Here is a 16,860-nt window from a genome sequence, read left to right as displayed (position 1 = left end):
TTGTGGAAGCATCCTTCAGCTTCACAATATTGCTCGTCTCATCCATCAAAAGCTCGTGCAACTCTGTGCTATCTGACCTGGAACAGAAAATAATGTGCCTGTCACCACCTGTATTTGATATTTACCACAAGCGATGATCTGGGCCCATAACCTGTTAATAATTCCTCCTTGCTATGTAGTTCGGTATGTTTGTAGTATCCAAAGGAAAAAGGGTAGAATAATCACACAGTTTTTAACAGCACATGGTGCATACCTTAACCTGTATTTTCTATCCCCCTTCACGCAGCACAGCCTTTACACAGTTCCAGTCTACAGACAAGTGAACATCGGCACAGCCTTATGACAAAACACTGTTACCAGTAATACCAACTCCAACACCCTATAGAATGTTCCAGAAGATTCGAGAATGTTCGAGAAGGTTCTAGGTTCTACACTACATACAGATCAAAGAAATAGGTTATGTTCACGAAATTCTAGGCCGGAAGTCGAAAGAGTAAGAACCAAAGTCGCTACTGCGCATGCGCAGGCGTCCCTCTCTACTGGGAGTTCATGTCTGCGCTGCTCAGAAGTGGTTTCAGTTCTTTCTTTACTTTTGTTCTGTGACTTCCGGTGCAGGGACTCGATAAAATGACCTATTTCAGATTACGAATTACTTGAATATGAGCGTCACCGTTCTGCCGCTTCCGCAGAGCCATTTTCTCTCGGCCTCGCTGTAGTTCTAGTAGTTCTGCTTTCGCTCGTCGCCGAGGGAAGAACAAATGTAATCGATAGAACGCTCCTACTGGTTTCTGGCTCATTGATTAATTTTTATTCGTCACTCGGCGTTGACGTAACGGGTTTACACTCTTCCTGTATTACTTAATACTTTGTTACTATGTTGTATATCTCCTGACTGCTTGAGGAGTTTCTTGTCGTCCTTTGAACCGACAGAAGTACAACAAGGTAGGTTTACGCCAGACCGCGTCTTGTCGTAACAGGTAACAGGCTTCGCGATGTCTCGCGGCCTGTTCCTCCAATCCGCGCCTGGCGTACCTGCCTTACCTGCCTTGGCCAAACCGGAAATCAAGTGGATCGGTAGTACTCTACAAACTGAAGTGTGTACTCAGTATGCATCTACAGATGCATACTTATAAGTACACACCTACAGATGCATACCTAGCTGAGTACACATCTACTGATGCATCACCTGTTAAGTATGCATCTGTAGGTGCATACTTGGCAAGTATGCATAAGTAGGTGTGTACTTGTCACCATATAAATGCCCAGTATCAAGTATGCATCTGTACACTGAAAAACCAAACGTGGTCTAGACCGCACCACTGGTGTGGTCAGATGGATTAGGAATGTGCGAATAGTTCGGTATCGAATCGAATCAGGGCTGATTCGATTCGGGGACGGATCGCTTTGCTTCGACCCCGAATATTCGAAATTTCGAATCGACAGTGCTTCGTCTTCGAATCCGTAGCTCGGGAACGGTTGAAAGTCGCGTGCACAACGTAGTTTTTATACAAAAGCAAGATCAGGTATTCAACTTTTCTTCTTTTTTGTATTCATACTCTATGCCCTTCCTTTATTACATGTGTTTTGTGTATTGAAATGCACTAATTTTTTCTAGTTTCAGTTCGAATTCGATTCGATTCTGAATCCTTATAAGTTCGATTCGATTCGAAACTTTTTTGAAAGATTCGATTCGATTCGAAATGAAAATCCTTGATTCGCACATCCCTAAGATGGATGCCATTTTGACCACATCAGTTGGTGTGGTCTAGACCACGTTTGGCCACTTTTGGTGCGGTCTAGACCACGTTTGGCCACGTTTGGTGTGGTCTAGACCACACTAAACGCACCAAACGTGGTCTAGACCACACCAACTGGTGTGGTCAAAATGGCATCCATTTGACCACACCAGTTGGTGCGGTCTAGACCACGTTTGGTTTTTCAGTGTAGATGTGTACTCAGCTAGGTATGCATCTGTAGGTGTGTACTTACAAGGTAGGTTTACGCCAGACCGCGTCTTGTCGTAACAGGCTTCGCGATGTCTCGCGGCCTGTCCCTTCAATCCGCGCCTGGCGTACGTACCATGGCCTGCGGCGCTAGGCTGCCTTCGGCAGACAATGCTTGTCCACCATCAGTTACTTCTGAACTGTTGCATGCTGGAGCCCCCCAGACCCCCCTTTATTCTATAGAATAGGTAGAGGTGCTTCATCAACAAATTACACGATCTTGACCCTTGTAACTTTTCAACTTGTTCAGGCTGGGGGGCTCCGCCCCCCAGATCCCCCTTTTATCCAGACAGGAGAGGTCTACCGACAGAAAACTCGATTTTTCGCCGTTTTTAAGGTGTTTTTCGGCTATAAAAACTGAACCAGTTGAGCTAGGATGGTGAAATTTCGCGTGTGCCGAGCCAAGATCATACCTAATATCCCTGCAAAATCTCAGCCAGATCGGCCGAGCCGTTCAGGAGGAGTAGTGTACACACAGACAGACAGACAGACACACAGACACACAGACAGACAGACAAACAGACAGACACACAGACACACAGACAAAACTTTTCAACCGCACTGGAGTAACTGGCTTCGCTATCGCTCAGCCAATAAGTATGCATCTGTAGATGCATACTGAGTACACACTTCAGTTTGTTGGCTGAGCGATAGCGAAGCCTGTTACTCCATTGGGATTGAAAAGTTTTTCCTGTCTGTCTGTCCGTCTGTCTGTCTGTCTGTCTGTGTGTCCGCACTACTCCTCCTGAACGGCTCGGCCGATCTCGGTGAGATTTTGCACACTTTTTGGGCATGTCCTTGGCTCGGCACACGCGAAATTTCACTATCCTAGCTCAACTGGTTCAGTTTTTATAGCCAAAAAACACCTAAAAAAACGGCGAAAAATCGAGTTTTCTGCAGGCAGATCACTTCTGTCTTGAAGAAGGGGGGTCTGGGGGGCGGAGCCCCCCAGCCTCGACAAGTTAAAAAGTTACAAGGGATCTAGAATGAAAAGGGGGTCTGGGCGGCGGAGCCCCCAGCATGCATCAAGTTAGAAGAAATCGACGATGGACAAGCCATTGCCTGCCGAAGGCAGGCTAGCGCCGCAGGCCAAGGTAGGCACGCCAGGCGCGGATTGGAGGAACAGGCAGCGAGATATCGCGAAGCCTGTTACGACAAGACGCGGTCTGGCGTAAACCTACCTTGTAGAGTAGGAAGCTGACCTTGTTTAAGGGGAAGGGCATTTCGAAAATGCGTTGAGCACTGAGGGGTGAAAGATATCTTTTCAAGGGGTCTTAAAGTGTCCGCTTCAAGTGCGCAAACCAAATTAGACGGCCCCTCAATTGACTGGAAGGTCTCTTCTAGGTTTACAATAGTTCTTGATGCAGACTATGTAGATTTTTCAAGAGTGACGTTGCGCTGAGAATGAAACAGTACTGACTGATTCAGGAAGCGGAACAAGGGGATAACTCCATTTTGACTATTTTTCAGGAGAAACAGAAAACTGTTAGGACGGAAATCTAAACGTCAATAAGGGAATGTTGTTGATGATAATACGTTCAAGAAGCGTTTGTTAAATTTTGAGATGAACATCAGGAGTTTCAGGTCACTGCGCACAGGATTTCTGTGACTTATCACTGTTCGTTAAAATGGAAAAGATAGTCATTTTTTCCCATTCAAAGTGGAGTTTGGAGACATGTCAAGTGGAACTACAGTCAGCAGAGAATGTTGGTTCCTCTGGTGCATTTTTAGGCACGAAGGAGTCTCATATTATGCCCCGGGCTGCATTTATTTCCAATGTGTCATGGGGTAATTCCACGCCAACTTGAACACTCATAAACCTGACGTCGTCCGATTTCAACCAAAATTGGTGAATCGCCATCAATTAGTGTCTAGAATGACCCCCTAAAATGGTTTTGGCCAATAGCCAATAGTTCCGGAGATATAGCACTTCACCATTTTTGGCCATTTTCCAAGTTACAGAAACAGTGTTTCACTTCAGTGCAATTATCTCAGCTCCTATTGGACTTACAGGTCTGATTCTGTGCTCATTGGAAAGGGAATGAAATTTTGCATCAAAATGTGGTACTCTGAGGTTGATAGGTCAAAAACTCAAATAAATGTCTTTTTCGATTAAATGTTTAACTTGAAAATGTCGTTTGAAAAATACGTCATCCTGAAAAAAAAAATTTTTTTTCACCAAAAGGTCTCCTAAGGTGTCTACTTTTATGTCCTAAAGTGCTTCAAAAAGTATTTGAGTTTTGAAGTATTTGCAGGGGAAACCGTGATGAAATGTGCCCAAAAAGTGCACTTTTTTCACTCTTTGCCCAGCCTACGATGGTCCTGTTGCAGTCCCACTCCTTCACCACCCTCAAAACTATTACTCCTATGCCCAGCATCGATTGGTATATATCAAAGTAATTGTTTGAGTAAGTCTGAGCGCTCAGGGAAGGGGTCAGATCAAATTCCAGCTTAGAACTTTGCGTAACAAGACATCAAATCGACTACTGAGTAACTCCACCCCAAGGTGGACCGAGATCTGGGATTGGGTCACGGATTCGGTTCAAACTGTGTGGGTTCAATAGGTACCACTAGTACCTATCAACCCTAAAAGGAAAGTTGGCTAGCTCAATTAGAACCTGAGATATTTACATTTTTCTAAATTTGACAAATTTAGCGGAAAAATGTCGCTTCCTGATTTTTTTAGGGTAAAAGTTGTTTTTTTAGTTCTGGCTTGTGATTCTTCTTTCTAGTCATAAAAAAAAAAAAGAAAGGTGGTGGTAGGCCAAGTTTTGTACGTTGCTTGGTTTGGCCTACTTGAGCAATTTTGCCGAATTCATCGAAACTTTAAAACCCAAAATACTCCACCTTGGATTAGAACCTGGTATGTTTCATTCCACTTCTTTTACTGTAATAAACAATTGCTTTATAGTCCCTGGTGATTCCTGGTAAAGTCCCTTTATAGTCATAGTTAAAAGGGCTCACAACCTACTAGAGAAAGCTAACTAATGAACCACAAATCAACTTTTGGCAGACTCATTACATTTTCCTCCGATTTAAATTCCTCTCACCCCTCGAAAACTAGTAAAATTTGCTCGAAACAATTTTATTATAATGTTTAAGTGCACCTTGAGTTTGGGTTTCTTTGTTTGTGTTGATACCATCTAAATTGAGGGCAGGGAGGATCTTTCCTTACACCCATGGTCATGTAGAAGCCCCAATCTTGATGAAAGAGCCAAAATTAGGTCAAAGTAGAAAATTGAGAAATTTGTTTTTTATTTTTCTGGCCTATATGGAATTGCTGGTGCTAGGGACTATATAGCAGATGTTTATTAGAGTAAAAGAAGTGGAATGAGACATACCAGGTTCTAATCCAAGGTGGAGTATTCTGGGTTTTAAAGTTTCGATGAATTCGACAAAATTGCTCAAGTAGGCCAAACCAAGCAACGTACAAAACTTGGCCTACCACCACCTTTCTTTTTCTTTTTTTATGACTAGAAAGAAGAATCACAAGCCAGAACTAAAAAAACAACTTTTACCCTAAAAAAATCAGGAAGCGACATTTTACCGCTAAATTTGTCAAATTTAGAAAAATGTAAATATCTCAGGTTCTAATTGAGCTAGCCAACTTTCCTTTAAGGGTTGATAGGTACTAGTGGTACCTATTGAACCCACAAAGTTTGAACCGAATCCGTGACCCAATCCCAGATCTCTGTCCACCTTGGGGTGGAGTTACTCAGTAGTCGATTTGATGTCTTGTTACGCAAAGTTCTAAGCTGGAATTTGATCTGACCCCATCCCTGAGCGCTCAGACTTTCTCAAACAATTACTTTGAAACATACCAATCGATGCTGGGCATAGGAGTAATAGTTTTGAGGGTGGTGAAGGAGTGGGACTGCAACAGGACCATCGTAGGCTGGGCAAAGAGTGAAAAAAGTGCACTTTTTGGGCACATTTCATCACGGTTTCCCCTGCAAATACTTCAAAACTCAAATACTTTTTGAAGCACTTTAGGACATAAAAGTAGACACCTTAGGAGACCTTTTGGTGAAAAAAAAATTTTTTTTTCAGGATGACGTATTTTTCAAACGACATTTTCAAGTTAAACATTTAATCGAAAAAGACATTTATTTGAGTTTTTGACCTATCAACCTCAGAGTACCACATTTTGATGCAAAATTTCATTCCCTTTCCAATGAGCACAGAATCAGACCTGTAAGTCCAATAGGAGCTGAGATAATTGCACTGAAGTGAAACACTGTTTCTGTAACTTGGAAAATGGCCAAAAATGGTGAAGTGCTATATCTCCGAAACTATTGGCTATTGGCCAAAACCATTTTAGGGGGTCATTCTAGACACTAATTGATGGCGATTCACCAATTATGGTTGAAATCGGACGACGTCAGGTTTATGAGTGTTCAAGTTGGCGTGGAATTACCCCATGGCCCCTTGGTCAGTTGGGGTAATTATGGGACACTAGTTCTGTCTCACCCCTCAGGGAGTAAGATACATCACCATTTGATTTTCAGTGGAGAAGATCTTCACCACAACATCGTGGTGCAGACTTTCACCATAAGACATGTAGAGTGTGTGATGAAAGTCAGTAACAGACGGAGAGTGTACACTCTGCGCCCTGAGTGCAGACATCAGCTTTTCAAGAATTTTAACCTTTCATAAAATCATTTAACGTTTTGCAGGCAGGCCCAGTGTTTTTCAACAATATTTCGTTGCTCTGAGGTGAAGAAACCATGGCATTCGATCAGGGGCAAATAACGACGTCGGACTTCACTCTGAGCTGCGCGGACGCCCTGTCGTCGCTCGAGATGAAGAGGACCCTGACATCGTCAGACAATCATGTGAAATGGGAGGTGACCTTGTCCATGAGTCCCGATCCAGCCGTCACCGGTCAGTACGAATTGAATCTGGAAGCCGCAGCCATGACGACTGACGAGAACGATCCACCTCAAAAGAAGTTCGTTCACGCCACGTGTCAGCTCGTGTCCAAAACGATGTGCAGCAACTGCCGTCGCAGTTACGGTTATGCCACATGTGCTTACTGCCCTGCTGGTCTTCTTGTGACGGGGCCCTTGAGGAACAGCTTCTACTTCAGCTTGAGAAGCGTGAAGGTACCTGCGTCTTGCATTCAACAAGTGGCGAACGGACGGAGCCAGATGCGCTGTCTGCCCGTCACGGTGAATCTTTGCCACTTCAAAACCGTTGAGGAAGTCCCAAAGCTGTCAGCGGATGGAAGTCATGTCGTTGAGAGCCTCAAGGTAAAAAGTTCCTCCTCGCTGATATGCACTGTAAATCCAAAGGCAATACTTTTAGTACCTTTTTTGGCGATACAATTGAGTATCGCCAATAAACGACCTTACGGAAAAGTATTGGCTTCAAAACGGCGATACACAAAAGTATCGCCAAAATTTAGAGATACTTTGGAGTATTGCCACGATTTGGCAATAAAAGTTGAACGAATCAAGGGTGCAAGGTCTTAATTTAATGCCGTAGTTTTGGTGGTACGGCGATACTTCTGTGTATCGCCGTTCTGAAGGCAATACTTTTCCGCACACACTAAATGTTTTTGTACAAATTTTGTACGAGACATCACAGTTTTTTGTGCACACGAACTTTTCGTACAAATTTGTACAAAATTTTGTACAAATTTTGTACGAGACATCACAGTTTTTTGTGCACACGAACTTTTCGTACAAATTTGTACAAAATTTTGTACAAATTTTGTACGAGACATCACAGTTTTTTGTGCACACGAACTTTTCGTACAAATTTGTTCAAAATTTTGTACAATTTTGTACAAAAATGGCGAAAAATGTGCAGTTTTTCGTACAAAAATTGTACGAAAAGTTCGTGTGCACAAAAAACTGTGATGTCTCGTACAAAATTGATCCAGGAAGCGGAAGAAGGGAATAACTTGACTTATCCCCAAATTGAGTTTTTATTTTATTATTGTGCCTTAGAATTGTTTACATCATTACACCAAATTATTTGACTGAATTCCAAGCAGTTTAGGAGAAAATCCACTTGGAAAAAGGGTATAACTCAACTTAACCCCTTTTACAGTCTAAATTTCATTGGAAAATGGAGATAACTCAACCTTAGTCTACATGAGTCCGTTTGACAAATTGGCAAAAGGATATAACTCAACTTGTGTTTTTATGAATCTAGTGTAAAAAGAATCAACTCAACTTAACCCCCCCTAAATTTTAAATTTCAATTTGGAAAAAAGAGCTAAGTCCAAAAAATACACCAGAGTAACATACACTTTATGCAGACTATTGTTCCACTTGACTTGTCTCCAAATTCCTCTTTGTTTAGGAAATATAAGGTGAGCTGACTCTGTTTTCCATTTCAACGGAAAGTGATAAGTCGCAGAAATCCTCTACGGAGTGACCTTACACTTTTGATTTTTTTTCAAAATTTTACTAATGCTTTTTGAAATTATTAACATGTGCAACATTCATTTGTTTTGTTTTAGTTTTCCCTGCTAACAGTTTTTTGTTTCTCCTGAAAAATGGCCAAAATTGAGTTATCCCCTTCTTCCGCTTCCTGGATCAATTGTACATAACATTTGGTGTCTAGGGCCGTTTATTGGCGATAATCAATTGTGTCGCCAAAAAATGTACTTACGTATCGCCTTTGCATTTGCAGTGTGGCTAAGAGCTTGACGGTTTTTCAGGCACGAATTAGCCTTATGACTTCATCTTGGAATAGAATTTTCTAACACTGCAAAGCCAGTGGTAAGTTTGCTTGCCAAGACATTTAGAGTGTGGGGGAGCAAACTTAAGAAGGCAGAGGGGAAAAAGTCAATTAATTGACGTAAAAATGTTAGTACGAGGCTGGGAGTATAACTTGCAACTCCAATTGCAGGCGCTGCTGGACTCTGGCGAGCTGTCCGACGTGACGTTCGTGGTTGGCGGCGAGGAGATCAAGGCACACAGCCAAATTCTTGGGGCCTGCAGCGACGTCTTCAAGGCCATGTTCCAGCACGACACCCTGGACCGACGCACCGGGCGGGTGACCGTCGCGGACGACATCCCTGAAGCCTTCAAGGAGATGCTGAGGTGAGGGCACACATTTTCCATTGTGTTTTCTGGTTACGTAATAAAAGACTCATTGAGTCCGAATTTGGCGAGGAGGTATTCGCTCTCGTAAATGGTCAAGCGGCTTTTACCCTCAATCTTGAAAGCCTACGAAGCATTTGCTTCATAACTACGATAAAATGAAGGCATTGTAGAATTGCTTCGTATTATGAAGAAATGCTTCGTATTGCGAAGGATTTTTTTTCATAATTATGAAGCATTTCTCTGTCGATGTTACTACACACAAAATCTATGTGTGTACTGAGTACACACATAGATTTTGTGTGTATGTCTTCATTTTCTTCGTATTACGAAGCTATTCTTAGTAGAGTTTTTACTGTGTTTACTGATACCCATTACGCCTATTCGACCTTTCATTACGGACTTGGAATGCGGTTTAAAATAAGCATTATCAGTGATTTTGAACGATTTTAATTTATAATATAATACAGTAATGTGTCCCTTTCATTGGTCGCACTGAGAATCCAAACGCTATGAGTATAGCGTCAATTGGTGTAATGCAAAAGCATTGCACATGAAGTGCAATGCCATCCCATCCCCATGCATTAGCATTTTCGGGACGCATTGCACGTAAGGTGCGATATGGCTAAGCCATTGCACGTATGGTGCGATATCTCAGCTGCATTGCACTCATCGCGTTTGCAATCGTAGTGCATTTTTTGCTAGCGTAATATTAATTTTTAAGGTCCGAAAAGCTCTTTACTGGTAGCCAACGAATGTGAGGTCATGTATTTTGCTCTTGCACTTAGCCCATTCGGTCAATTCTTGACCTACATTTTAGCCCCAAGGAGCTGTAGGTTATCGTCATTTTCAACACGGAAAAAGGTTTCTGGTTTTCCCAAGCGCTTCCTGGTAATCACGAGTGGTGTACCAGGCTACCAGGGAGAAGCAGGAGCCTTTTTTACCGCAGGAAACCGCCCGTCAACCATGCTTGTACGTTTTTACCTTTATTCCTCTCCAGGTGCGTCTACACTGATTCTAAACCTGCCTGGACTAAAGGTGAGCACGCCGACACCTTCCTCATGGGGCTGCTTTTCCTGGCGGAGAAGTACAACCTCGGGACGCTGCGCGGACAGTGCCAGCGGCGCATCCTCTACACCATGAGCGTGGGCAACGTTGTAGGACGTCTCAAAGTAAGAATTTGTATTATTTCGACGGGAGTAAAGGGGGGACCATGGTGAAAAAATGGCCAAAATTGCCAAAAATATTTTTTTTGAAGTTCTTAGATAAAAATGTGCATGGAAGCTTTCAGATTCAACAGGTTGAACACCTTTAAGCTAAGTGGGTAGTTTCTTTATCATTTGGAAGGAAATAACATTGAGGTCAGTTGTCGTTGGCTTCTACGCTCAACTTCACAGCTTTGCTCAGTCGACAAAAAATTTTGTCGTAGAAAGACTTCCTGCGTTCCTGGTTGACACCCACATGAGTCGTCTTGCATGGACTCTAATCATTGATGACTTGTCGACAAATTTTAGTGACGGAATCTTGATATCAGCCCTACTTTTTTTTAAAACACACCTAAAAGTTTGAAAAAAAGGGAAAAAAATCACTTTTTTTAAAATGTTTAAACTTGAAAACTCATATCTCAGGACAGAAGTTGACTTTGAAAATTCCGTCACTAAAATCTCTTCTATACATCTTAAGGATAACCCAAAAAAAATTTCAACACTTTCCGTCCCAATGAAAGACGCAGGAAGATTTTTCCCCAACGCTCCAAAAAACACTAAAAAGCCACTTTTCTCAGAGACCGTTCAACATTTTGGATTGAATTTTGTTTTGGGAACTCACTATAATGAACCTAATAATTGAGCAAAGTTTCAACGTCCTGGGATTATTTTGAAGCCTACTTGAAAGTTTCACCAGGGTTCCCCCTTAACTTTCATTTCGGACCAAAATCACACGTATGGAGCGCACTTGGAGGCGGCATTTACGACTTCACAAATTTTTCGAAACCGGTGCAAAAATAACACGGTTTGCGTGATACAGACCACAATTTTCATCCGATTTGGGCGAGATTTCGCATAGACAACCTTGAGACCCGTCATTCTGGTGTGAACTAGGATAACTGCAACCAAGTTAAACTTAATTTTTTTGGAAGAAACTGGGCTCAGAAAATGTGTTTAGAAGTTTTTCTATGACTTTGCCGGTTTTGGCCTAAATCATCACATTTGATAAAGTGATAACATACATAAATTCAATAGAAAATTTATGGCACTTACAACACAATAACTTTTTCATTACATTTACACTGTAGTATTGCTTTCGAAATAAGTTCATAATCACACTTAAGATGCAAGGAGTTTGACCACATGTCTGATTACCCAATTTTCAGGGACGAAACAATTGTGTCTAGCCTACAGTGTGTGTCGCTGGCCTTTTGTCGAAGTTGTTGGTTTTATTTTCCAGGCCTTGGACGTTGTGTGCCCAGACATGGTCCCCCTCGTGGCAGACCCCTTCGTGAGGACTCATCTCTCGGAGATTCTTGCGTCTGCATCGTGGGCTGCGTTCATGAAGGAAAGTGTCTCCTTGGCGGCGGACGTGATGTACCTTGCCATGAAGAGGTGAACTACGCAGCTGTATCCACTGCATTCTATTCCTAGTTTCTTTTCTCAGTTTCTTTATTTTCTTTGCGGACCGAACTACTTTTACCCGCGTTCATTCACGTTTATTTCTTTGTTCGACTGGAGATGAGCTCAAATAAAACAATGGCTTACAGTCTTGACTGGTATGCTTCCATCTGTATTCTTAATATTAGTTCACCCTTCAACGACTTAATTCAAGCTTGCCGTAGAGCTATCACCAAGTTATCGTTGTGCACTGCAAATCCAAGTGTAGGACAGGTTTGCACGGATACGTTAAAAAATGGGAAAGGTGAGATATTTAAAGGAGTTCGTCCCACCTTTTCAACCTTCTTTCGCACAAGCGTCGGCATTTTGGCCACTTTTTGAAAAGGCAAAGGCTTTCCCACATTTTCCATCGATTCCGCCCTCCCCCGGGTGCGACTATTACAAGCTTGGGCACAAAATTTGTCGAAGCCCTCTCAAGTGTGGACTTTTTCACGTTTTAAGTCCCATGGCTGTTTTAACCACCTTGCCGATTTCAGATTTGTGGTACAAAATAACCCCGTTTTTACCCCCCTAAACCTGCGTTTTTACTTGATTTTAATGTCACAAGGTTTGACAACCTTCTTTTCAAATGCAAACTACCTGAAGTGCCGATAGCTGCTTTTTAAAGTCCTTAACTTATTTTTCAAATTTCTCCCCGAGTTGGGCATCCTTACATAAATATGTGGACACAGTTTTTCAGAGATATCGAGAATCACTGATTTTCAGAAAAGATAGTTCATGAACACTGATTGGTACCTCTGCAGTTAGGATAGTTCAAAATCTGCACTGACAGTAAGGATTGTCTTGGATATGCTCTTACAGTAATGAATATTCTATTAGGACGCGTCGAATTCGCCGTTTCATTTGCACGGACCAGGATAGCAAAATCCTTCACTCATGGACCACAGAACGAAAGTGGTGGGATGGCTGATTTAACGTACAGTTTACCACCTTACAACGTCATTGAAGTGTTGTGAATAGTTCTCCGGTACCAGGGCTTCGTCGTGTACTTTCGAGAGTGCTCCTGTCATTTGCACACCCAGAATGGCAAAGCCACTTATTGATAACAGCACCTGCGAACAACAAAACTGTCATGAGGGAGGGTAGCAGATCCCTTTTCTCTCTTCTCTGAACAAGTCGGTACAAAGTCACAATTTTGAAGTTTCCAGTCATATGCGTGCTTGTCATGGAGACATCCTCTCCAAAATAATGACAATTTTCAGTTTTTTTTTTTCTTTTTTGTAAATTTTGGTACGTGAATGAGTTGAGGAACACGATGGAAGCAGTCTAAAAATCCTACCAAGCATTTCCTTCATAACTACGAAGAAAATAACGGCATCGTAGAAATGCTTCGTATCACGAAGTATTTTGCTTCATAATTCAAAGCAATTCTTCGCTAGATTTTACGATCACTGTGAGGAAAAAGAACGGAAAAAATACGGAACATGTCGGATCATAATTTGGCTGGACCGTCCGTACCTGTCCTACGGAACTGCTCCGTACTTTTTTCCGTGCCCGATTACATGAGTTCATATGGAACAAGTGCGACTTTCCGTACTATATTTGTCGGTACATTTTTTGTACTGAAGTACGGAATTTTTACAGTGAACCTTTATTTTCTTCGTACTACAAAGCGATTCTTCGTATAGTTTGCTGTGAGCAGATGGAACTTAGTCGGTGTCTCATTGTGCCCTATCGACTTTCCCTCATAACGGAACAGGCCAAAACTCAATTTAATTTGTTGATTTTTGCGGACAGTTTTGACATTGTTCACGCCGTCGTGTATACCTCAATGAGACAGCCAAGGCGCAATGTCAAGATGCCTCCGAAAGATACCTCGACAGGCCACTGATAAACTTGAGCAGCAAAAAGTTCCAGCTGAAACACACCAGTTCACATGAGAACATTGTGACGGTTTAGGAGAGTAAGGTAAAAATCAATTGAGTGTCACGAATAATTGAAGCCCTTTCTGTTTCACGAGGCATTACAAATCCTGGAATGAGCGAATCGATTCCAAATTCGGTATGGGTCTTCCCACAACCTTCCTTCATCACTTGAAATAACGCGGATGTCTGCAACAATCACAACGCGACCTATCGGGCAACAAAGAGAAACCTTCAAAATTCGACGGAAAATGTGGCCTATTCGAGGGCAAGAACTATGGAATGAAGGAGGACGCCCTTGCCAGTTTAAGTGTATAATAGGTGAAGGTCTAAGTAAGCCTAGGATTTGCGAAAGTTGTTTAAGGCTTGGCGAGCGGGTAGCTTTAAAAGTTGCTAACCCATGGTTCCAAACATCAATAGGGTATTTCCGCGAATCTTGAAACGGAAGGAAGAGGAACCGAGTAAGAGCACAACTTTCGTCCCCTCGCCTGAGGAGGGAGTTCATGGCAGTGGCGTGCGGTGGGGGTGGGGGGGCTTTTGGCCGCTAGACAGCCGTCTGGAAGGTAGGCAAATTTGCGTCACTTTCCCCCTGAAAGTAGGCAAAAAGCGGGGCCTCACAACCCCCCCCCCCCAATTCTCTTTCAAAATTTCTGCGCACGCCACTGGTTCAAGGGGCAGCCATCTTTACCCCCTCCTCAGGCGAGGGGACGGAAGTTGCACTTACTTGTGTTCTTCCTTCCGTTTCAAGATTCGCGGAAATGCCCTATGTGTGGGCGCCTAAACAGCATGTTTTTGAAACGGCCGTAGCTCAGTAAACGAGGGCGACCGACGAGGCTGCTTTGCTGCAAAACGTAGTCATCATATTTAAACGTCTCTGAGCTACTTTGCCTACCTGTTCAAAACTAATATTTTAAATTTGCATTTTTCAAAAACGTAATTCACAATTGATTTGTTACCTTACAGAGGGCTTAAAAAACAGGGGGAGGGGGGCAAAGTGTCAAAAATTGCTTCTCGTAAAAAATTGACGCCCCCGCCACCATGGTGGGGCAGGGAACCTCACGAAGTTTACATTCCGTTCTCAACATTTCGACGCTTCCTACCTGGTTCATTTCGCTTTTTGAAACTTCAACATTCCAAATTGAGTGGATAAACTTGATGGTAGCGTTCCCCTAAAACAGAAACGAACTAGAAAAGCCTGTCGCACTTATGAAACCATCCAACAGAAAACCCATGTAACTGAAAAGGGAACAAAGGCATTAAATTGCACTACGCCCTTGAAGGGCATAAGCGATTTCCGCCTCTGCAACGCCACACTGGTGAAACAAAGGCATTAAAATTATGCCCTTTAAGGGCATAAATCGTTTATGCCCTTGGGAAGGGCGTAAATGGAAGCTTATGTATGCTCAAAATACTTTGTTATGACCAGCTACTTTTCTATTTAAGGCCTTTAATAGCTTGTAAGGTTTTCTGAGTGTACACCAATTGACGGGTGCGAGAAAGCGTCGAGCCAGGACCACGACGAAGTAACAACCTTCGACAACGTGGTTACAACGCTCGGATATAAATATGGGACCGCCTATACCTAACCCTTGTAGCTGCGGTACGGAACAGACTTCAAGGTAGAGTTCAGAAACAGGGCCGGGTCAGTGTGGGTCATCATTAAACTTACGTTTTCCACAACCTGATCGATTTCGGGCAGGAGCAAAAGTGGACTGAAGAGAAAAGGGACTAGCACAACCACAAATAAAAAAGTTGTTTCCACATCGACAGTGTCATCTTCTCTGTAAAATGCCTTTGCCACGAATGGGCCTATTTCGTAGAGTATCTCCAGCGACTGGAGAATATTATATATCATGATGAATGATACTTGAGCGCCGAAGGAGCTGCACACCTTCTCCAACAAAGCCTTTGTACGAAGGTGCTTCTCTTGAGCCTGTTTTATACAAAAAGCATAGTAAGAACGCTCTCACCGGAGTCCTTTTACCCACCGTCGTTTCAAGCTACGGGTAGCTACACTGTAAATGTCTTACGGTGAAAGGCTGCACCAACATATTGTGGTTGCATTGTGGCGGAGATTTTCTCCATAATACCAATGAAAATCGTCAAAATATCTGTAAGGTTGGCTACAGTGAATTCTCAATGGTATGTTATAAAGTCAGCTGCACCACCATAATGTGGTACATTTCCACCATAATATGGAGAATCTTCACTGTAAAAAATTTAGAGTGTACCGAACACAGTAAGAAATATTGGTGGTTACAAAAAAAAGAGTTTTATCATATTTTTCATAGGCCTTATAAATATTTTAAAAACAAATTTCCTCCCCTTACGACTTTGCCGCATGACAACATTTTCGAAAATTCTGCTTTTAGTTGGAGCGATAGAGCAGCCTTTTATACTCGAGGATGGTCAAATTTTCTCTAGCGGGACAAAATTGATACCAGTCTCATCGTCGGGACCCTTAAACATTTACAGAAAATGTGGAACTTCTTGTAAAAAAATTAAATCGAAATATAAACTACCAGGAATTGATCCTGGGCTCTGTTATAGACGCATTGCGCATTTTAACGTGTCAATGCTTCTATGATGCGCACGCGCCGCGGCCGCACTTTTTTTTTAGCGGGTGATGAACGAAAGTAACCCATTCGCACTAAATTGGAATGGCTATAGACAAAACTGCACTCGAAACTGCATTTTCATGCAAAGTTTCCAGAATAGCTTATGCACCATAACTACAAAATAATTTAATGTGTTCTGACCTCCCGTTTCAGTCACATCCCTTACCACCCAAATTTTATTAAAAGTTTGACGTAGACACGTACGTTTGAAGGGTGCTGTTGATCTATTAACCCCGGAATGGAAATCTTATTACATCGCACTGCAAATCCAAGTGTGGGACAGGCATGCACTTGAAAACGTGGGACACGGATGTGCCCAACGCTTTGAAGTGCAGGACACGAACTCGTCCCGCGCTTACAAACGTGGGACACTTTGTCCCACGTTATCTAGAGCATGCCAGTCCCACACTTGGATTTGCAGTGCGGGAACAAACAGCATTTGCGAATGTTCAAAATGTACGCGACGAGCTGCAGTTCCCGATTGGCATCGCCATTTTTCCTACTGTTTAAGTTGTTTTCATATTCAAAATACAAAGCTGGAATCTGGACAAGGTTGAAGCAAGGACAAGTCTGATCCTGCATCTCAGGTCTAGAAGAAGTCCGGACTGACCCACGGAGTATTTCAACCCCATTGAGAAACCGGCTGAAAAATA

The 16,860-nt window shown here is 42.6% G+C and overlaps 1 protein-coding gene across 3 annotated transcripts; it reads left to right on the top strand.

Annotated features, from left to right (window-relative positions):
• Nucleotides 1-793: 793 nt before the first annotated feature.
• On the top strand, nt 794-11,834 carry LOC117651475 (speckle-type POZ protein-like). 3 transcript variants are annotated; one of them, XM_034395501.1, is made up of 5 exons: nt 794-942; nt 6,680-7,255; nt 8,868-9,061; nt 10,062-10,233; nt 11,507-11,834. In XM_034395501.1, the coding sequence occupies exons 2-5, from the start codon at nt 6,731-6,733 to the stop codon at nt 11,663-11,665; spliced, it is 1,050 nt and encodes a 349-aa protein (XP_034251392.1). In that variant the 5' UTR covers nt 794-942; nt 6,680-6,730; the 3' UTR covers nt 11,666-11,834. The 3 variants fall into 3 exon arrangements, with proteins under 3 accessions (XP_034251392.1, XP_034251394.1, XP_034251393.1); XM_034395503.1 differs by lacking the exon at nt 794-942 and adding an exon at nt 1,071-1,094; XM_034395502.1 differs by lacking the exon at nt 794-942 and adding an exon at nt 3,237-3,336.
• Nucleotides 11,835-16,860: the final 5,026 nt, after the last annotated feature.

Source organism: Thrips palmi, unplaced genomic scaffold (genome assembly GCF_012932325.1).
Source record: "Thrips palmi isolate BJ-2018 unplaced genomic scaffold, TpBJ-2018v1 HiC_scaffold_6, whole genome shotgun sequence".
Lineage (NCBI taxonomy): Eukaryota > Metazoa > Arthropoda > Insecta > Thysanoptera > Thripidae > Thrips > Thrips palmi.
The sequence above is the reverse complement of the archived record's forward strand: the minus strand, read 5'-3'. Positions and strand labels throughout refer to the sequence as shown.

What these genes read in the sequence shown, in the direction of transcription:
- LOC117651475 (XM_034395501.1), top strand. Translation starts at nt 6,731, where the DNA reads ATGGCATTCGATCAGGGGCAAATAACGACGTCGGACTTCACTCTGAGC. An exon ending in GCCTTCAAGGAGATGCTGAG is followed by an intron (nt 9,062 to 10,061) that starts GTGAGGGCACAC and finishes ATTCCTCTCCAG; the next exon opens with GTGCGTCTACACTGATTCTA. An exon ending in ACGTTGTAGGACGTCTCAAA is followed by an intron (nt 10,234 to 11,506) that starts GTAAGAATTTGT and finishes TTTATTTTCCAG; the next exon opens with GCCTTGGACGTTGTGTGCCC.